The sequence below is a fragment of the Canis lupus genome, chromosome 10 (assembly GCF_003254725.2).
Source record: "Canis lupus dingo isolate Sandy chromosome 10, ASM325472v2, whole genome shotgun sequence".
Classification (NCBI taxonomy): domain Eukaryota; kingdom Metazoa; phylum Chordata; class Mammalia; order Carnivora; family Canidae; genus Canis; species Canis lupus.
The window spans coordinates 58,192,351-58,215,885 of record NC_064252.1 but is presented as its reverse complement, the minus strand read 5'-3'; the positions used below and the strand labels follow the sequence as shown (position 1 = coordinate 58,215,885).

At 35.7% G+C, this 23,535-nt stretch overlaps 1 protein-coding gene and 1 long non-coding RNA gene across 5 annotated transcripts; both read right to left on the bottom strand.

Annotated features, from left to right (window-relative positions):
* Positions 1 to 4,267: 4,267 nt before the first annotated feature.
* Positions 4,268 to 22,197, bottom strand: LOC112672533 (uncharacterized). 4 transcript variants are annotated; one of them, XR_007413621.1, is made up of 6 exons: positions 21,702 to 22,085; positions 21,000 to 21,152; positions 17,078 to 17,139; positions 16,730 to 16,841; positions 4,911 to 5,008; positions 4,268 to 4,505 (listed from the first exon to the last, which is right to left on the bottom strand). It is a non-coding gene; the product is annotated as an uncharacterized LOC112672533 (long non-coding RNA). The 4 variants fall into 4 exon arrangements; XR_003144345.3 differs by lacking the exons at positions 4,268 to 4,505; positions 4,911 to 5,008 and adding exons at positions 11,539 to 11,728; positions 22,092 to 22,197 and having other exon boundaries at positions 21,702 to 21,791; XR_003144346.2 differs by lacking the exons at positions 4,268 to 4,505; positions 4,911 to 5,008 and adding exons at positions 11,539 to 11,728; positions 22,092 to 22,147 and having other exon boundaries at positions 21,702 to 21,787.
* LOC112672529 (40S ribosomal protein S29-like) lies at positions 9,849 to 10,188 on the bottom strand. The gene has a single exon (XM_025467711.3). It carries the CDS (start codon positions 10,137 to 10,139, stop codon positions 9,969 to 9,971), a length of 171 nt encoding a protein of 56 aa, XP_025323496.1. The 5' UTR covers positions 10,140 to 10,188; the 3' UTR covers positions 9,849 to 9,968.
* Positions 22,198 to 23,535: the final 1,338 nt, after the last annotated feature.

The following is a 23,535-nucleotide window of genomic DNA, read 5'->3' as shown; positions in this document are numbered from 1 at the left end:
CTTCACTTTGTTCCTTTGTTCATTTCAGCAGTTATGCCTTGAAAAAGTACCTATTGAAAATCCTATCCATCCTTAGAAAGCCATATCAAAAGCCCCCCTCCCCAGGATGTCTATCAGGAAAACATTAATCAGTTCTCTCATAACACTTTAATCATCAGTACTGTATATATCTATAAATTCGTGTAAATTTATGTATCATCTATAACATGGAGTTGAAAATTCAATTCTCAATATATTTGTAAGAGAATCCAAATATTGAGATGGGTTTATGTGAATATGCAAAGAATTTTGAAAGCCTTTTATTAAATATGGGGATGACCTAGATTTTTTTCCGAGTTTTTGAAAATATGGAAAACCATAAGTTGTCATGCCTTCATTCCAGTGCTGAGGCACAATTTCAGTATTTGTGAACATAGGAATAGAAAAAAATGCCACATCAACCAACACAGAGCTACTAAGTAAGCTTAGCCACACAGATACCCAAGAATTTGCATTTTCTACAAAATAATTTCTATCTTTTTAAGAAGTTCTCCCTGTGAACTGTAAACTTTTCTTCCAGTTCAGACAACTCTAGTTTGCTTGCTTTCAAATTAACAAAAAGTGAAAATATTCAGTCTTAGAAAAAAAATCTGCTAACGCAAACCATTGGAAAGTTTAATAAGTATTATTGCTCTCACTTTTTCCCTGAAGACATTCAACACAATTATTGCTAGAATTTGCCCTAGATTTTTGGTCAGCTGCTGCAAGAGAAAAATAATTCTGCCAATGGAGTTAATTAAAGCTTGTGTTAATAAACTACAATGGAGTGAAACAAAAAATGGCCAGTCATTTTCAGTATTTCTCATTGACAGCAATTACATTTATTTTTAAACATATGTAACCCCAGTGACACCATCCATAATTTTCATGTTGGATTCTCTTTCCAAGAAGACCCACTCACTTACTTCCTGATCTTTCACAGTATGTCAATCCAGACAGCCTATGAAGATGTGCTTTCCATGTTAGGATCTCATGATGCCTCCTTGGATGATTATGTATTTCTAGGTATGCTGCATATCCCCTCAGTTTCCATTTATTAATTTCAGAGGTAAGATTCTGTTTCTTCGTCCACTTTTCCCCTTACAAAGACTCACTGTCTTAATTAAGTAAGGGCTGACATAATAAAATACTGCAGACTGGGTAGCAGAAATAACAGCCATTTATTTTCTTGCAGTTCTGGAGGCCACAAGTTCAAAATCAAGACAACATTAGGGTTGGTTTCTCCTGAGAGCATTCTTTCTGATTTCAGACAGCCACCTTCTCCCTTTCCCTTTCTCCCATGTACAAGAAGTGAGAGGGAGTAAGCTCTGGTGTCTTTTCTTCTTCTTAAAAGGACACCAAACCCTATCAAATTAGGGCCCCATCCTTATGACCTCATTCAGCCTTAATTGCCTCCTTAAAGATCCTATGTCCAAATACATCATATTGGGCATTAGCGCTTCAACATACGAACTTTTTTGGGGGGGCGGGGGGGCCACAAATCAATCCATCACACTCACTTATTGGGTTTATTTAAACATCTAAAAATCTAGAAATTAGTTTTTCACATATTAAGAACCTCAAACAAGTTATATCTCAGCTTGAAAATATTCCTTTTATAAAACTACAGTGTTGTCAGCAGAAACCAAATAATAGCATAGAATTGTGTATTATCATATATCAGAGTATTAGAATTTCAAAAGTTAAAAATTTATTTTCCAATACTTGGGTTCATTTACAAGACCCTTATTTCAGAAACCAGAGTTCTCTCCATTTGGAGTTTTCTGCTCCAATATTAAAGCAGCTGTTAATATTCATAGCAGAAATATAAGAAAATAATACTCAATAAATCCCCTGATATCTACAAAATGAAAGTCAAATAAATCACTGTGCCCAAATTCAAGGCTACTACAATCCTAAGGTAGTCTTAGGGGAGTCAGGGTTAGACTTCCCAGGTTCAGATCCCACCCAACCCCATTTATTTTTGGATGAATAGCTGAGGACATGTTATTTGACTTCTAAGTCTCGTTCTTGCCCTCAACTCATATTTTCCTCTTAACTTCTCCTTTCTAGTTATGTCAGTATATACCTAATTCCTTATCTTTGCTCATATCGCTGCCCTACCCAGTGTTTCCTCCTTTCCTTGATTACCCCTGGTCATCCAGAAATCATCTCTAAACATTTGTTAAATACTTCATATACATACATTAAGCTCTCTGAGGTCCTCTCATTAGATTCTGCTCACTAACTGAGGTTCGTATCAGTCTGTGTTTCATCTATGCATTCATCATCTTCCTAGTTAGGTTATGGACTCCACTCTTTTTTATCACGCACAGCACGTAGCAGAGTGTACAGTACGTAGTAGATGCTCAGTAAATATCTGGTTTTTCTGTGTCATGGTCAGCTTATATATCCAGTTTATTTATGAATATTTTAACTAACCTCCCCTCCCAACTTTCAGAAAACAAGAATATTCTATTTTTGGACATCTAGTGTAGTGCCTTCAAAATAGTGAACAGTCAAAAATTGTGGAATGATTTCCTTCCATTATCAGCATATTAAGCAACAGACTAAGGACTCCTGGGAAAATGGGAAAAGCTGATCAGTGAACAGTGCCTTATGCACTTTAAAATGTGTACAGATTCACAGAGAGTGGCTTGATAAAGACAGTAGCAGTTCCTCTGTTGAGATGCCTGGAAAGAAAAGAAGGAGACTGACTGAAGGCTTTAAAGGGAAGCTGGTGAGAAATTCTAGCTCGGGCTCTAGTCCCCTAAAAGAAAAAGTTCAATGACTGCTTAACTGTGAAAAAGTCTGTAAGAGAACAGAATTATAAATGGTTTAAGGTTAATCATCATATTTAAATGACACTATTTATGAATAAAGACTTGCTCACCAATAAGACAAAGCCCATTGTATTTTATGTAACATGTCAAAGATATGTTTTTTATTCTTATATTTCTCATACACATTAATCGATTCCTGGAATTTCCCATTCTGTCCAAGTAGTGCTCAGAGGTCTAAAAGAATCATGATCCCCATCTTTAAGTATAATTAGTCAATTGCCACAAAAGCTGAAACATGAATTTTCTAGGCATTGTATGTGCTATTGTCCTATGAAAGGCAGAAAGACGTACTTAGAAGAATGTCCTCAACCATGATTATTAAAAAATGTGTCCAGTTTCTATGTGTGTTGGGGGGGGGGGGGAGAGGAACCTACTATAGTCGACCCAATCTAGCACTATTTTACAACTACTCCAAACCATCTAAGAGGCTAATATTTAAATAACAGACATAGCTACAGCCACAAAGCTGATAGCCAGCTTTAAAGGGTAAGCAATGTGGAAAGGCCAGGCTACCCATATATCAAACTGTCAACAAAACTGTCCTGTGAGCACTCCAGCCTCTCAGCCCATTTCTATTTCTCTCAATATCTATCTTTCTTCCATCATGTGTCGTGCTCTTCTCTTTATTCTTCTTCCATCCATCAGAAACTGCTCTTAGGAAGAGATCTTTTATATGTTGGTATGAATTTGAATCAAAATGGTCCCTGTCCCAGAGACATTTATGTCTAATTCTCTTTTCTCATTATAGAAGAGAAAGTTTCCCCACATGAAATTAATGTCTGTCCTAGGGATGAGGTAGTGGTATTTTCTTCACACTAAGTTAAGTAGATATGCCTGTTAAGGCTTCAGAAGAATATCAGCATCCATTCAAACACTGATTGTGGTAAAAATATACATCTCAACCCTCTTCCTCAGTGAAACCCTTCTGGAAAGTTTCAATCTGCTGAGATAATGCAGCACCTAAAAATTCAGATAGACTCTGAAAAAATAGAGTACTTTTAATAAAAATGAAAATGTAATCCCTGGTCTGGCCTCCTATGTCTCTGACTCAGTGAAGCTCCCAAGCATCGGGTTACTGAAACACTAATACCACCAGAAAAGTTAAGAAAACTTCTCAGGTCACTAAAACTTTCAGGAGGCCTGGAGGCATTTTTGATCTTATCTCAGCAACTGCACCGAAGGCTCCTATCTTAAATACATTCTTCAGAATGGGAAGAAAACTGCAAGTATATAAAATTCCCTTTGCAGCATATCACTGGGCTATTAGATGTCATAGGCTGACTAGATGTTTTATATTATTTTTCAGTGTGGTGATCATTGCTTCTTACAAAGAAATTAAGTTTCATACCCTTCTAGAGAGAGGATGTAAGGACAAAAAGAAGACAACAGCTATGTTTTCCCTTAGCTTATTTTAGTTTATTTTTCAGCTAATGTCAAGATCAAACTATACTTAGGAAGAAAAAAAAGCATATTAAATGTTTCAAACTCTTCGAGTATAAGAAATTTACAACTCTGAGTTAGAGCCAAAAGAGTTGTGTTGTAAACATCAATTTAAAACTTTGCAACTTTACCATTTCTTCATTTTTCACAAGGATCCATTGTGTCCCTCCAGCCTCATGCAACTCTCCTCTATCACAAGTTCAACTGTGAAAATAAGAATGCAAATGCAGAGGCTAAAGGCTTATAATGTGAGACAGCACTCAACCTTATGTTTCTGTAGCAACATGCAAACATCTGTGTTGTCTTAAATATGTACATCCACACACAAAAATGTTTATACACAGCCCTATATAAAGTCACAATGGTGAGACATTCATAAACAAAAAGACACATAGAAAAATGCATTCTCTGCCTTTCTAAGTAGCTGAAGAGCATATAAGGTATTAAGCAAATGTGGCTTTCCTGTTCCAGTGCAAATCCTTTAAAACAGTGTTTAGAGTAAAGAGCTCCATATCTTAAAGATAAGAGTACAATCATTTCTTAGAAAACAAAACAGTCCACTCAAATCTGTCAAGCTTATAGCACATAAAGTTGTACAAATGTGATTACCTTTCAGTTTATCCATTGAGAAATGTCTGGAGGTATACTGACTTGTAATTTCAGACTGGAAAATGGTGTCATCTATTTCTAATATAGGAATATAGTTTCTATATAAAGATAAGATTGTGAAGACTTAGAGTCTGGTGAGTGTTGATTTTTTCTGGTTTCACAGTAACTTACACTCAAAAGCATCACTGATGTTTAAAGTGAATTGTTACATAGTATATATTATTAAAAACTATATATATATATATAATGAAATTTTACATGATATATTTAAATACTAAAAAGCTTATTAAATTAATTGGACTTATAAAATAAAGTTTTTTGTTTTACTATCTGACTTAAGTTAATATTTCAATGTATAGTTTCCTATAGCGATTTTATATCACTGAGAAGAATGTGTTTTAAAATTTAGAATTTAGAATTTTCTTAACCCAAAGTGTTCTTGGCAAAAGGTATACTAAGAATAAACTTGGATTTATAAGATATAGGTCACATTAACAATTTGAGAACAGTCATCCTCATAACAGAGTAGATTATTTGGTAATGGTACACATTTGAGTGATAGCAGAAAGTATTTTCTTCTCTAGCAAAAATATTTTCCTTATATATCATGCATTCATTTATTTATATTCAATCAACTTAATATTCATTGAGCCCTATAATTATGCTAGGTATCTACTGGAGGGAAAGTGACATAATAATCACAGTATAATTTCATGAATTTGATAATAGCAAAATACAATAATAAAATGAGATGTTATAGAGAAGAGAGAGGGTGTTTTAATCTGCTTAGGTTGGGGACAAGGTACATAGAGAAAAAAATATCAGTCTTTTTAAGACAGATTATAAAAATGAGTAAGTGTTTTCCAATTGGAAAGAAAAGGGAAAATGTCATACATGTAAACAATAGCGTAAGCAAGGACCAAAAGCACAGGAGGTTCTGGAGATAGCAGTATTGTTATGGGAAAACATTGATTGCACTGGCAAGAGATAAGAATGGAAAGACAGCTGGTGCCCGGTTGGGTAGATCTTTGCATACCATGATTAGGAGTTTTTTCTTTATCTATTGGGCATTGGGGAACTGTCAGGAACTTGTTTATAGATGAATAACGATAAGATTTTTATTTAACTAAGTCATGGACTGGACTAGGTTGATACCGTATGCAGGAGTGCCAGGTCATTGCAGTTATCTGATTGAACAGCACCAGGAGGAAAAGGTAGACTATGAATCTCTAGGCAAATGATAAGGCTGAAATAAAAGACTATAGCATTCATGATATAGTAACTTATTAGAGAATAATAAGACAAGTTTAAACAAAAGCTAATTCTAAGATTTCTAAAAGGAATGGAAAGATGAATATGTCACTGAGACAAAGGTAGTAGACATGATAGAATGGGATAAAATACTGCATAGTGTTTATGGTATTCCTGAAAGGATTTTGAAGCACTCTGATAAACCAATCCACTGTAAGGGGATCACATATTTAGTGGAATACTATTACTTATTTTCTGGCAGGCAAGCTGAGCTGATGGAGAGCCCTAGTTGATGAGAGGTCAATGGGTGGGGAAGGAGATTGACCCCTGAATGAACGTTAACCAACAGGGAAGGTGATAACCCTAAAGGCATACTTGACCATCATCAGGAGACTCATCCAAAAAACTTTACACAAATGTTTATAGTGCCTATCTTCATAATAAGCAAACATTGGAAACTACTCAAATGATCATAAACTGACTGAATAGTGATACCACCTTACAATGAATATCATTCAACAATAAAAGGAAATGCAATCCTGATAAATACAACAACATGATTGACTTTCAAGTACTTTATGTGAGGTGAAACAAGTCAAATAAAAAGGGCTAAATATTATATAGTACCACTTAAATGTGGCTTTGGAAAAGATGAAACTATAGAGGCAGAAGCAGATTAATGGGCCAGGAGTTGTGTTAGGAAAAGAGTTGACTACAAATGACCAATACAAGGGAATTTTTGGCAGCAATACGACTGTTCTTTGGTTGTGGTAGTTACATAACTTTATACATTTGTCAAAATTCATAACATTTTTCTGTATATAAATTATATTGCCATAAAATGTGGAAAATAAAGTTTTACACTAAAAATAATTATCATGCCTTTATCTAAAAGCATCTATTATAAATGTATTGGAAATTTTTGTTTCATAGAAAAAGGTTTTCCCTATGTCATTTTAAAAACCCAACTGATTATATATTTGATAACTATAGCATAATCATAATACTAAGAAAAAATATATTGAGAAAATACTATTATTAAGCTAATTGGTAACTTTTTCCTCCTCCAAAATAATCCAGGAAGACATGCATTTAGTCATCAAATTTTCATCTACTTTAATCTGGACCAATTCTTCATTCTGACTTTGTCTTTCATGACCTTGACACATTCAGAGTACTAACCAATTATTTGTAGAATGTTCTTCAATTTGGTTGTGTCTACTGTTTCTTCACTATTGAATTGAGTTTATACACTTTGAAGTGATGTGTGTCCTTTTCAGTGTATCATATTAGGAGACAGGTGATGTGAATTTATTCATCCCTGTTCTAGTCCTCCAGGGTTCTCCACTACAAATTTACACTTTTCCCATTATATCTTCTGGGAAGATACTTTGTGACTCTATAAATATCCCATTTCTCATTATTAATTTTAGTATCTATTGATGATTCTTGTCTGAAACAATCCTTTTGTCATATTTCTAGTTCTATCATTCTTTCTGCTTTTATTATTTTGGACTATATCATATAAAGAAGTTTCTATTCTCTCTTAATATTTTTATTCAATATTTGTTTATATCAGTAGTACTCATATTTTCTTGTTTTACTGTATGGATTAAAATCCTTTATTAACATTATTTTTTGCTTGTATTGCCACTGATTTGTCCATGGCTAATCCCTTCAAAGTTGGCTCTTGTGTCCTTTTGATATATCTCATTTTCTAAACATATCCTTACTCTCTGGCACCACAATATGTTCTAGTTTCACCATGTAATTTCTCTGCTTCAGCCACAGAACTAGCTATTTCTCCATGGAGTTCTTGTTTCTTTTGTTCAAGACCAATACTTAGCAACTGAGACGTGACTGAGAGATGTGTTCATTCATATTGTGAGTTATTGCTTCTAGATCCTTTCAATGACAGAGCTAAGAGCTAAGAAATACATATTGATGTGCGATGAATCATGAGTTCATACCAATTCCTCCAGTTTTAATCTACTAAAGATGGCACAGCACTCACAGGTAAGCCATGCTATCCTGTTGAATGTAAATACAGAATACCAACATCAAAAAAGTTGGCTGATAAACTTAGAGAAAATGAGACTACATCATAATTTTTTCTTAAAGCAGACCAAAACAAGGCCAGTGTGCCACCCACCAAATACCAAATATCCCTGTCTCCAGGCTGAGATAAATGGTTGCTACTTCTTTTCTGATTATAGTCTAGTCTACCTTCCCTATTAAATACAATTATTGAGATACCAGAAGACTGAATTGCTCCTCTTTCTGACAACACTCAATCTATAGGGAACTCCTATTTCCCTAGACTTTCACTCAGTTGACCCCCCCCCCCAAAAAAAGTCAAAATCCTATGATAGGTTCTTTTTAAAAATTCTCTGAAACACTTCATGGTTCCCTCTAGTGTGTGTTGTCCCTTCACCAGAATAACCAACCCAATTTGTCAACTACTGGTATGTTCCCAGTGGTCTTCCATTGAAGGACTCTGACAGCAACAAGATTTATTCTATTATTCCACCTTTCCTTTACTGTAACTCCTCTTTTGGAAAGTAAAAACTCTGGCTGTCATTGTGCACAATCTACTTATTTGCTTAAATCTGGGATACACATGAAATATTTTCAGAATTGCTAATCTATACACCTTTGAAAACTCCATCTACTAACTTGAGTTCAATATCTGTATCTAATTCTTTGTATCTCTAACCTTAGAGTATATAGTGAAAATTCTGTTTATCAAAAATTTTTAGGTTAATTCTTTTCTTTCTCTTCTCCCCCTCACTGTGGTTATGCTATTTATTATAATATATATTTAGGTTCATTGGTTTCTATTTGTTTTCCATGTTGGCTTCCCTATATCCATGTTAATTTTAATAATCTATTTTTGAGTGTAGGAAGCATTGTCTGTTTCGAAAAGTCGGAACTTAATGGAGAGGTATTTTCAGAGAAGTGTTACCTTCATCCCTTCTACTCTATTCCAATCATCCACTCCACTATCACTTATTTCCTATAACATGAGGCTTATATCATTAGTTTTTGCTTTATATCTTGTGTTTCTTCTTCCTCAAAAAAACACATTTATATTTTCTTATTTTCCCTCTTTCGTACATAAATGATAGCATATTCATTTGTATAGACACTAATTTTCACTTAATAATATATATTGGATTTTTTATTCTTTTGCCTTTTAAAAACTTGATAGTATAATCTGAAAGTCGCTACATATCAGTTTTAAAGATCCTTTTATTTTTTTAAAGACACACTATGCTTCATTGTGTCAATGTATCATAGTTCATTTAATCAGTTTCCTATGTATAGTCATTTAGGTTGAGTCTTATAGTTTATAATTCAAAACAATACTGAATAACCTTGTACATTCATATCTTTATATTATTGGAGGTGTATCTTCAGGTAAATCCTATTAGTGGGATTATTGAGTCAAGAGGCAAATAAATACATAGTTTTGTTAAATATTGACAAAGTCCCATCCAGTTATATACTTGCATTGCTACCTGCAATATGTAAGAATTCTGGTTGCTTTTCAGCCTTGCCAAGATAATCAAGTCGTTTTAATTTTCGTCAATTAGAAAGAGTCATAAATGGAACCTGTGTAATTTTTATTTTAATTTTTCTAATCAAGCCTGAAGTTGGATGCCTTTTTATGTTTTTTTTTTCACATTAAAACACTCATAATTGGAGTATTTTTATTTTATGTACAATGAGTCGGCATTGAAGTAGGTATCTTGGACATCTGCAGTTAAGGTAGGTATCTTGGATGACCCATTCAAGAAAGTTCACTTAATCCAACTTAGTGAAGCCTATATACTTGGCGTACTGACGGAAACACTGGCGGCACATGTTGAGGCAGTATTTCCGAATCAGACCGTGCCGGTTTGAACAGACGCGGCAAGAACGAGAGCCCTGGCCAAACTTCCTCGGGTGGCTCCAGTAGAGTTGCTGGTGACCCATCTTGCTCTTTCCGATGCAATGAGGCAAAAGGGGATGCCTCTTTATGTTTTTGTTTTGTTATTATTTTAAACAACTTTACTGAGGTTTAATGAAGACACAAAAAATTTGATCATATTTAATGAGTTTAGACATACACATATACCTATGAATCCATCACCACAATCAAAGCAATAGCCATATCCCCCATCTCCAAAAGCTTATTTGTTATCCCTTTGGATATTTTGTTTTTGTTTTGTTTCATGTTGTGTTTTGTGGTAAGACTACTTAATATAATAACTACCCTCTTAAATTTTTAAGTGTACATCACAGTTTTGTTGGCTATAAATATCATGCTCTACAGCAGATCTCTAAAACTAGTCCATCTTGCATGTCTGAAACTTTATCCCAATTGAAGAATTGCCTATTTCTCCCTCCCTTTGGCCCCTGGTGACCACTGTTTTATTCTCTGCTTCTATGAGTTGGACAATTTAGGCACCTCTTATTGTGACTGGCTTCTTTCACTTGCATAATCCACCAGATTCACTACTACAACTCATACCAAAAAACAAAAAAAAAAAAAACAAGTAAACAAAGGTCTTGAATAGACATTTCTCAAAAAAGGACATAGAAGTGACCAACAGGTATATGAAAGGATGCTCTACATTACTAATCATCAAGGGAAGACAAATCAAAACCACGGTGAGATATCATTTCATGCCAGTTAGGATGGCTATTAATAAAACAACAAAAGATAGGAAGTGTTAGTGAGGATGTGGAGACACTGGAACCCTTTCCATGGTTAAGGACTCCTTTTATTATGCATTATCTATTTATGTCTTCTTCCTAATTTCTACTAGTTTTTTTTAAATTTCTACTCTAATTTTAAGAATTCATTATGTATTGGGGACCTCTATATGCAATATGTCTTAAAATATTTTAACCAGATTAATCAGATGTCTTTGATTTTGTTTATAATTTTTTAAACATTTAAAAACATTTTGTATAGTCAATTTTTCATTTTTTTTCTTATTGCTTGTCATTTCACAATTGTTGGACAACTAGTATATACCCTATTGGACAGAAGACAGGGCACTGTGCTCAACAGCTTAATCAAAGCTGTTAGGTAGAAAAAAGGGCAAGCAAGTACCCAAATAAAAATATACTGGACTGACAATAGCAGTAAACATCCATACAGAATAACCCCAAACTGGGGAGCTCCTGCTCCTCTCTTCCTTTCTAACCCACACCCATTCTAGTCCTTATGCTTATTCCATGCTTCACAAGTGGAGGTTTCTAAGACCAACCTCCCATTTGTGCCAAATGGTAACATAGTATTTACATAGCTGTACAAAGAGATTCTTCAGTCCCTAGAGCAAAAGTTCAATGGGGAACAAAACCAACCCAGAATTTATGTTGCTGCTTTTATTACTCTAAGTGTCACAAAAACAAACAGCCATTGATACCAACAGCTTCTGTTCTTTCTCAGTATCCATGAGCTGAAAATTCTGTCAGTTCCAAATCATCTAGGCCCCATTTTCATGTCCCTTGCACACTTTTATGATCTCAAAAATTGCCTCCAGGAGAGAAATGGCACAACATCAATTTGATGTCTGAAAGTGGAAAGAGATACCAGACTTACAATGGGTAATGCATTCTGAAAAGTAAAATAATGTGTACGTGAATACCCTGACCTTTCAATATTTAGACTTGTTGGCATTTCTTTTTGCCCTTCGTCTCTAGATAATAAGGCTGTAAACAAAAACAATGAGCAATGAGTATGTAATACAGCAAGGCAGATAAGATATTTAATAGAAAATCCAAAATTTGTGTTCAACAATATGCCCACTGCAGTAAACCAAAGTAGAAATAGATTGGTTTTCACCTTGCATCTTTTCAAATTCATAAAAAGGAAAATTAGGCTGCACAAGAATTTTTAGTAAGAAATTTACATACAATGATATTTTTCTTTGTTTATATAATTTTCATTTTACTTTAACTTAAATGCCAAAGTTTTTCATGAAAACCTATATTCCTTATTTAATCTAATGGAATTTTACATCACTTTAATTCCATTTTTACATCATTGATATCGATCAGCATCTGTCTCCAATGCACATTCAAAAAAGAAGAAACAGAGGTGCCTGGGTGGCTCAGTTAGTTGAGCACCTGACTCTGGGTTTTGGTTCAGGTCATGATCTTGGGGTCATGGGATCAAGCCCCACGTTGGGCTCTGCATTCAGTGAGGAGTCTGCTTGAGATTCTCTCCTACTTCCTCTGACCTTTGCCCCACTCTCTCTCTTTCTCTCAAATAAATAAATAAAACTTTTTTTTAAAAAAATGGGCAGAGGAATTGAATAGACATTCGTCCAAAGAAGACATACAAATAGCCAATAGGTATATGTAGAGATGCTCAACATCACTCATCATCATCAGGAAACTGCAAATCAAATCTACAATGAAATATTACCTCACATCTGTTAGAATGGCTATTATCAAAAAGACAAGAGATAAGTGTTGGCGAGAATGTGGAGAAAATGTAACCCCTATGAACTGTTGGTGGGAATGTAAATTGGTGCAGCCACTATGGAAAAGAATATAGAGGATCCTCAAAATTAAAAGTAAAAACTACCATATAATCCAACAATTCCACTTCTGAGTATGTATCTGAAGAGGATAAAATCACTATCTTGAAAAGATAATCTGCAGCCCCATGTTCATTGCCACATTTTTCACAACAACCAAGACATGAAACAACTTAAGTGCCCATCAGTAGATGAATGGATAAAGAAAATGTGGTATATCTGTACAATGTGGAATATTTCTCAGCCATTTCCAAGAAGACCACTGCCATTTGTGACAATATGGCTAGACCTTAATGGCATTATGCTAAGTGAAATAAGTCAGAAAGATAAAGACAAATACTATATGATTTCACTTATATGTAGAATCTGAAAAAAAATGAGCTCATAGATACAGAAAACAGATTGGTGGTTGCTAGCGGCAGGGGGTTGGGGTTCTGTTGAAGAGGTAACAGGTGAAGGTAATGAAAAAATACAAACTCCTGGTTATAAGGTTAGTAAGTTCTGGGTATGTAACATACAGAATTGTGACTATAATAAATAGTACTCTTTTTGCATATTTGAAAGTTACTAAGAGGAGATTTTAAAAGTTCGAGAGAAAGTACCTGTAACTATGTGAGGTGATGGATATCACCTTACATAGTGTAGGGTAATGATCACTTCATAATATATACATTTGTCAAATAGTTTTGATGTATACCTAAAACTAAAGCAATGTTATATATCTCAATAAAACTGGAAACAAAAAAGCAAACACTATCTCTTAGTAAACATGACAGATTAGGATGGAAACATGCACATAGTCAGAGGCCACTTTTGTCAGTACATTACATCCTGCATGTTTGGATGGATCTTTGAGACTTGAATCAAGTCCTTGAATTCCCTAGAATAGATGTCATTGCTGAGGACATACCAGCTGTCAAGGTCAAAAAGAAAGCACCATCACCACATTCACAGCCAAATAGAACCCCCCGGATAAGGATTTCCACACTTTCTTGTCTCAAATCCCAACACTTTCAATACTAGCTGTGTGATAAGAGACATGTGCTTTTCCTCAGTTCCTCACCTAAATAATACTGAAAATAATCAAAGCCTCTTAACTTTGTCATGAGAATTAAATGATACACTTTCATCAGATACTTTCGGTTTGCCTTATACTTCATTGCCCATTCCTTTCCAAATCTTTATGCTTCCATCTCCTCTCTCCAACTCTGGATTACCCCAGAGTCCAGTCTTTTCTTCTCTTATTACTCCAGAATAAGAGATTGGTGATTTCATCCAGTATAATTATTTGAAATACCATCTAGATCAGCACTATCCAGCAGAACTTTCTTCCATGGTGGAAATATTCTATATGTGTATTATCCAATACAGTAACCACTAACCACGTGAGACTACTTGAGCACTTTAAATATGCTAGGGCACGTGGCAAGAAGCTATTGTGTTGGACAGTACAGATCTACATGATACCCAGTGGATCATACCACATCATGTATCTGTCTGCCTACTTGAGAGTTCTAATTGGAGATATCAAATAAACATCTCAAATTGTGTATGTCTAAAACTGAACTAATCTTCCCTTCACTCCATCTGAAGTGATACAAGTCCACTTTCTTGCAAGCCAAGACACAAACTTTGGAGTCATCTTTTACTCCACCTGTTCTCTCATTCCATTGGTCCTCATGACCAGCAGTTCCCAGGACTTTCCAGATCTCCATGCCTTTGCACTGCTCTTCCCTTTTACTGTAATTCCTTCTGTTTTCACACTCTTAGTTATAATCAACACATTCTCAAGACTCTAAAACAGCATCACTTCTTCTATATATTGAAAAAACTTCTGAGCCATCAGGAATTCACCATTGTCATTTCCTTGCTGCACTCAGCTGCTATAGCAACCGTTACCCACTTGTCTTATTTCATGTCTATCTCCACTAAAATATAAATTTCTTTAGGCAAGGGATCATCTCTATGCTGTGCTGCTTTTAGAAGAAGGAAAAATATCACATATTACTCATTTCAGTTGCTTTAATAGCAGAAAAACTTGGAAACTCTACATAGCATCAAACAATAGAACAAGTCCTAAGATGTAACACATCTACCAAAAGAATATAACCACTAATATGATGACGTATGGAAATTATTCAACATGGAAAATATACATAACATCAATTTTGGCATAAAATGGAAAACATAATTCTATCCACATCTTGATTAGCACTATATAGTATTTGTATGAACACAGCTTCTATATGATAAACCTGAAAATTAAAACATTTTCTATAATTGAGCAATGATATTTTGGACAATTTATTTTTTCTTTATATCCAAGTTGTTATTTTATTCTATTTGCATTATAAAGAAAAGGAAAAAATACTGAAGAAAGCACCACAAAAACACATTTCATGAGGATAGAGCAGGGAGGGGGGACTGCAAAATGTCTTTTTGTCTGTAAAGATACCGTCTTCCTTAGATGGCAGTTCTGAAAGCATTTGTCAGGTTCCTAAAAGTCAGTGAACCCAGGAAAATTACTTACTGCTCTCCAAAGCCATACATTCAGTGGTAGATTGACCTTTCAATACCCCAAATCCATAATGTCTAGCTGTCATCTCCCCACAACTACACAAAGCCAGGGAAATAAAAGAAAATCAGTTTTGAAAGTTCTGGTGTAAACTATCCAATCCAGAACACACTTGGGCATCTGTTTCATATTGATAAGTTACTCTCTTAGAAATATCCTTCCTTCCCTATTATCATCCAAAGAGATTATCACAGGAAACATTTTCTGAGGTGCTGAGCAGAAAGATATTGACTGAGTCAGGTTGGCCCCAGGTCTGTGTCTCATGTTTCTGCTGCCACAGCCATCCCAGCTTCTGCCCAGGCTACAAGCACAAACAGAGCTGGAAAAATTGTATCTTTGGCAGCCATCCCATGGGGTGAAATCCAATATACTCTCTAGAGTGGATAAGAAGCCAAAATTAACTCTATAGCACTGACTTGTCATTGCTTTTCACCAACTCATTTAGAGAATCAAAGCTCTCTACTGTACCAAAGAACAGCATTTGTTTTGTTCAACAAATATTTGTCAAGAACCCACTGTGTGCAAGGCCTTATGTTGAACATTGATTATTCCATTTAGTTGAAATGAGAGGGTAGGAGTCAATGGCTGCTGAATATCATGTACATTGCCAAATGACTTCTTAATATGCAGGCAGAGAGCTCTTCCTGGAATGTCAGAGCTCAAGTACTCTCACACAGCTACTCTTTGCCCCAAGGTAAAGCCTTTCTGGGCAAATGATGTTTTTGGCTCAGTGCTTTCCACTCAGAGGAACTCAGGGATCCTGTGATCAGGTGGGATTCTCCCTAAACTCAACTCCACTTTCACCTGACTCATATAATGGGCTTCCTTCCGTTTGCACAGAAGGTTGGCAATTAAATGCATACACACACACACACACATTGGTACACACACACACAAACGCGGATCTAGGTTATTCCCTAAAAATATCGTTCAAAAATAGAGCCCATCTTTTCCCCCCAGAAATATCTTCTACATTTTATATTAGAAAATTGTTTCTACCTCACTCAAATCTTCACAGTACAACTTGAGCATATTTGTTCCTTTTATGCCTTTAGTCAACAGTTCATGTTGATCATCACAATTCTTGCTGTGAAAGTTATGTATACCCTTCAGTGCAGCTAGCTATAAAGTCTTTCATTAGCCACTTTTTGTTCAGGCTACATACTTACACATTCCAATTTTGATGATTTTCAGCCTTTTGGTCCTTTCTGGGCTCCTTCTGCTTTAGGTTCTTTTTAATTCACCATGGTAGAGTAAAACTCAACAGACTGAGAGTCACAAAAGCCAACTTCTGATGTGAGTTTTGAAACAAATTTAGCATGAGGTATTTGGCAATTAAAAACCTCTGTGACCTCAGCTTTCCTACCTGCTAAGTGGAACAGAGCAAGACACCTGAGATTACTTTAACTCAATCTTCTGATTAGCTGTGAATACCAAGGGGGCTATGTACCCACCCATAGGTAGTAGGCTCTAAGACCAGTAATTTAGCCATCTTCTAGTTAATACCAATTTCCTTAGTAGAATACAGTATTTCTATCTTCAAATAAGATATCAAAGTCATTACCCCTGGAAGAGAAAAAGGTAAAGTTGGCTTCAATTCACAGTTGGAACATATTACTCATTGCACCACTCTCTAAGAGCAGTTTGAGAAAGCTAGAAGGTCACTGGAGAACCAAGATTGTACTTGGTACATTAGAGATACTCAAATATTTGCTCATGAGTGATGAACCCAAAAGAGGGACAAAAAAAAAAAAAGGAAAAAAAAAAAAAAGGTAGTGATGGCAATAAATGAAAAAGCTTACAAGGAAGTTGACATAACAGATGTCGCTGTTCAATGACATATCCCAATTACTTAGAAGAGGCCCTGTTGAATGAATAAAAGAAATATAAAGCTAATCGATTTTGTTAAGGGTATGCCCTGATCCTACGAAACTTTTCCATGTCTCAGAAATAGAGTCCCAAAACTCCAAATAAATAGACTTATATTAAAAAAATCTTAATTGATCTACACAACTTACAGTGACAAATACACACTACTTAGACTAGAGCCTCACTTTAGATTGCCAAATAGCTAAATGAAACTCGATATTCTAGGTTTGAAAGATAAGACACCAAATTATCTCCTCAAAACAGTAAAATAAAAAACAATAGTACTAATATGGACAGGTAGGAGTGATAAGATAAGAAATCATCACAGAGCAATGTTTTGGTATAAACACTGAGTTTTTGGTTTTGAGTACAAGGTAATAGAACTTTTCAGTTGCCATAATAAAAAGAGACCTATATCTAGCTTTTAAACATGAAGCAAGGTCAACCAATTCTTTGAAATAGGTTTATTTATTTATTTTTTTTTTTTTGAAATAGGTTTAACCCCCGACTGCGGTTGTTAGAGATAATTTATATGAAACTCCCCAGGGATAAAAGTTTACCGCCTTAAGAAATTATAGGTATTTTTATTTTTTTACTTCATTGGAATGGCAAAAATTCTAGTGTGGTTTAAAGGGTTAAAAGTGTGTATTTCTTTGAAACAATCATATGATATTTGTCTTCGTAAATATCAAACTGGAATCATTTGGGGGATGTTTTGTATTTTTCTGGCCTCCTATACACCTGTGGTCAGGTAAACATAAGTGCACAGCAGGGGAGGTATCTGCTAACTGATAATTATAGAACTGCTACAGGGTTCACCCAGGGTCCCATGATGAAGTCAGAGAGCTTAATCTTTATATGAGAGACATCCACTAACACGTTGAATTTTGTTATTGCAAGGACAACATACAAAGAACTGTGTAAGCCTGGAAATTGGAAACAAGATTTTTCATTAGAATCTTGTTTGACCAGGAGGCATCTTGAACAGCCTTTTATAAGAATGACATTCCTTTTCCATACTTTTTGTTTACATTTTCCAATGGTAATTAAGTGGATAGGTCTGCTTAAATGAATGTGGAGACATGGAGCACTTGTATTTTGTCCTCCACATATGGGATCATTGTCATGATGAGCCACACTTTGATAAGTACAAATAGTTTCTTGTCAATAGTCTGGTCCATGGCTTCACCATGTCCAGCACGCTTAGCACGATGGTCTGCTTGAATTATACTGCTGGCGACACAGGCCCTGCTGATTCTTTTCACAGTGCTGCTATTGGTTAGCACATATGTGTGACAATGTGATAGGAAAAAAAAAAACATAAGAATAGAAGTGGAATATAATGGAAAAGTCAAGAAAATAGGTTATAGGACTACACAGAAATGTAATCACTATCAAGATTTTCATGACCTGGGACACCTGGGTGGCTCAGAAGTTGGGTGGCTGTCTTTGGCTCAGATCATCATCCTGGGGTCCGGGATCAAGTCCCGCATCAGGCTCTCTGCGAGGAGTCTACTTCTCCCTCTGCCTATGTCTCTGCCTCTCTCTCTCTCTCATGTCTCTTATGAATAAATAAATAAATCTTTTAAAAGAGAGAGAGAGAGAGAGAGATTTGCATGACCTTGCCAAAACAGAAAGCAGACATTAGGCACTTAACAAGGGGGCCAACTGGCCATAAACCACATTGGTCACATTTCAATGGGAATAGGAAAGGAGAACCTGGAAGATCTCTTATTAGAGGACATTATTCTGTCATTAGGGTTATAAACATAAGACATCCATACAAAGGTGGTCTTTGTTAATCCTTTCCATTTCTCCAAAATGCCCATGAGCTTGAGAAGAACTTTATACAAATATGTAGAAACTCTGACATTCCCTTCCTTCTGCATACAGGGGCTGGAAGGCATCATGAATCCACATATACTACCCACCTGCCTATATACCCTGTTATCTGTATGTCATGTCCATACCTACTAAGCTAAATAAACATTCACATCCATCCAAATGTAAAAAATGCAGGGATTCCTGGGGAGCTCAGTCAGTTAAGCATCAACTCTTGATTTTAGTTCAGGGCATGATCTCAGGGCATAGGATCAAACCCTAGATCAGGCTCTGTGCTGGGTGTGGAGACTGCTTAAGAATGTCTTTCTTCCTCTCCCCCTACCTGTCCCTCATACACCACCCCCCACACCCCATGTGCTTATTCTCTCACTCTGTCTGTTAAAAAAAAAAAAAAAAAAAAAATTCAGCCAAGCTATAACGAAGCAATCCAGTCTGGGCACTAGAACCAGACTGCCTGGGTTTGAATGCACTTACTAGCCATGTATCCTTGAATAAATTCTTTAAACTTCTTTAAGCTCAGTTTCCTCATCTATACAATCTTTCCTATAGGGTTCAGTAGAGTATTTAGCAAGCAGCAGATTCCTAAGTTCTAACTATAGCTGCCATGGATGAAATGTTCTCACTGTGTGCAGACATTACTTTCTAAGACTTTTAAAAGTAGTTGAATCAACAGGGTGCCTGGGTGGCACCATTAGTTAAGCCTTGGACTCTTGGTTTCAGCTCAGGTCATGATGTCAGGGCATAGAATCAAGCCCTGTCAGGCTCGCTCAGTGTAGAGTCTGCTTAAGACTCTCTCCTCCCTCAGCCCTTCCCCCATACTCTTTCTCTCAAAATCTTTAGAATAAAAAAGAGGAATTGAGTCAAACTAGGTGGGGTAGGGTGGGGTGGGGTAGAGGAGGGCAGAAACAAAACAGTAGTTGAATCAAAACTGAGAAGGGTTCAGATTTAAACTGCTTCACTCACATTGTGAAAGTGAGACTGAATATAATCTAGTATTTTTTAAATTGTAGCTATTTAGAGCTAGGATAAAAAAAGGAAGGAAAAAAATCGAGGACTTCAAGGGCAGGCAAAAATTCATTTTTCTGAACTAAGGAAAAAGAATGTGAAGCCAGTTTGTGTCACTAATAACCCTTTTAGACTGTCTTAGGCAAATCATTTAAATTATCTAGAATACAAACCATTTGAAAGAAAAATGTCTTTGGTGCACCTGGGTGGCTCAGTCAGTTGAGGGTCTGACTTTTGGATTTGGATCAAGTCATGATCTCAGAATTGTGGGATGTGATGGAACCCTGAAGTGGGCTCCATGCTCAGTGGGGAATCTGCTCAAGATTCTCTCCCTCTTCCCCTGCCCTACCCCAGCTGTTGAGTGCACATTCACTCTCTCTCAAAATAAATAAATTTTGTTTTAAAAAAGAAAGAAAAATAACTTCATATTCACTTACAGAGATGTTATGAGAACAAAATGAAGAATATGACATATCAGAGTGAACAATGCTTTAAAAACTCATGGTAGAAGTACTATGAAAGCCTTTCACTGCTGATTAGACAAATAGAAGAAAAAACTAAGCAAGTGATTTCGAAAGGAAGATACATAAATTTGCCAGGTCACAGAAGAAACCCTGCTGGCTTTCCATTGCTTATCATTTGCAAGTCATTTTGAATTAGAAGACCTTTTATTCTTTTGAGCCACATGGAAGCATCACTTTGGCATTAACACTATGCAAATTTGATCTCAGCTAGGTGTGCCACACTAATTGCCACAGTTGTAGGCTTTTGGTGTTTTGTGCAAAATGATTATTGCTTTGCTTGCCTCCATAATTACATGTTTTCCAGATTGTAATTTCAGAGTTTATTGAGTAAAATTGTACATAAAAACAAACCTAATGCATTCATCCTTCAAGAAAAACAGAAGAAGCGAAAACAACAAAGGACTCGGAAGATTTCGATGGACCCCTGAGGTGGTACGAGAGAAATCTAAAGCAAAATGTTTCTGCTTTTCAGTAAATGACTAACCTGGCATGGCGATTCTTACTCTGGTGTCCTGGAAATGTAATGAAGCTTTCCAGGTTTCTCATCTATTCTCAATCCTTATTTGTGGATATACACTGGCCACAGTACTCTCTGGTTAGAGAAACAGTGGAAGATGGGAAGAATAACAACAAATTTCTGGAAATAGACCAGAAGGAATCAATAAACAATCAGGAAATAGCTTTAAGTTGTTTGAGACTATCAAATCATTTGATTAGAATACTTCACACTCCTGGTCAAGACTGATAATATTAGAACTTCAGTTCATCGTTAATAATAAAAAAAAATATATAATAGAAAATGTAATTCTATGTTGAGCAGATCAATGAGCCATTCTACTATATATCTATATCATCTATATCTATATATGTTAAACTACTAAATATGTTTAGCTACATAAATAATAATATTTTGTTAGGGAGTTGAGTATTCACCACAGTCAATAAACTCAGTGACCCTATTATCTAGTGATTTCACAAATATATTCTGATCACATCATTTCCCTTTAATAAATGATTATAGTATTGGAATATTTCATGGATCTCTGTCACTTTTTATTCTTCTCATAAAAATCTTTGGAGGTTAATATAGTCAGAAAATTCCTTATATTTACTACCCACTATGTGAAAAAGCTATCTATCCATTGTTATTTCAATTCGAGGCAGGCAGTGTTTGCAGGTCGCTTACCAGCTGTTGAGTTTTCCTGTTGCTGGCTCTGGCAGATGTTTGGGCTCCTGTGGCTCAGTCAGTATCATCCCAAATCCAAATCCTCACTGCCTTAATGTGATTTCCACAAGACATGACACAGGATTCAAATCAGCCAATGTGTAGTTGCTACCACAGCTTCCATTCTAAATACGTGCACCTTATCCACCCAGACTGAAGAGCATAGAATTCAAAGAGCCCTGAGACTTGACCCAGAAGCAGTCAAGCAGCATTTGTTGCTTCCTCCCACTGAGGCCTCACACTAGCCCTGGTTATCCTTCCAGTAAGCCCTGCCTAGCAAAAGACACACTCAGAACTTATTGCCACGGAAAGACAGGGTCAAAAACATAAGAGCGAGTAGCCTTTTCTCACCTTCTCACAAAGGCTCAGCCCTTTAGAATGGCAGCCCCTGGCATATGTTCTTCTTGGAATCCTTCTTTCTGATGTAATTTGCAGATAATTTGGGCCTTCTGCTTTGCCATGCCAACTTTTCTAGAATCACTTAGGGAGAGCAGGCATTAAAATTTGAATTCATGAATACTGTTCCTACCATATACAAGCTGTGTAATTTTTCAAAAATCATTAAGCTTCTTTGTTTTAATTTCTTTACCTGTAAAACAGAGATGATAATAGAGTAACCACTCATAGGATTGTTGTAAAGAACAAATAAGGTAATGCAGCTAAAAGCACTTAATACTTAGCATAGTGCCTAAGATACAATAAGCAAATCTCAATGCTGCTGATACTTTTAACAATAACATTGAATACCTACTACTACATCCCAGGTACTGTGCTAGGCACTTGAGATCTATAGACAACAAAACAGTCTCAACCTCTCAAGAACTCATAGTCTAGTTCAGGTGTGAGTAAACATTTTCTATTAAAGGTCAGATAGTAAATCTTTGGGCTTTGCCAGTCATATAGTCTTTGTCACAACTACTTAACTCTGCCACAGAAGCACAAGGGCAGCCACAGACAATACATAAATAGATGCATAAGCTGTGTTTCAATAAAACTTTATTTATAAAACCAAGGAGTAGGCGTGCTTTGGCCTGGAGACCAACCCCTGATCTGGAGGGAAGACACACTATTGAACAAACTTATTGCTATAATGCAAATATGCATGAGTCTCAATGAGCTATAAGGGAAAGGCTACCTCATCTAGTTTCTTCATTAGATACTCATATCATTGGTTAGCACTTCCAACAAGGTGGGAAAATGAACAAGAAATTTAATGGGAGTAAAAAAATCTAAAATTAATGGATAGGTGGATTCGATGAAAGTTTCCATTTTCTGAGCTCCCTTTGCCTTATATCATCCTTGCTTTCAGAAAGTTAAGCTGAAAAAAATCAAATTTATCATTGTGTCATCTTATTCAGCTGGCAACCAATATTCTTCAGAGAGATTGAAGACAAACATCATAAAAGATACTATCTATTTGCCACGATTCCCAAAATTCAGTCTATTCCTGGTGGATCAAAACCACAAGGTCTCAAAAACTAACTACAATAAAGCATTTGGCATTTGTAGACTTGGGTTTGGGCTCTAGTAGGATCTAACTTAGGAATCAAAATATGTTCAGAAAGAAATGTGGTAATGTTACCAGAAAGTAAAAAAAATATTTTGAAGATCCTTACATGCAAGACCATTTATTTTTTAAGTGAGCATCTTTGGCTCATTAAAATGAATATTTCAGAGAGAATAAGATTTGAAATGCAATTCACAATGGTAGATACAATTGCTGACTGCTTTTGGCTTTAGGTAATTATACTGGAAAATATTTTGTCCCAGCAGCTGTCAGAATTGTCTGAAGTGT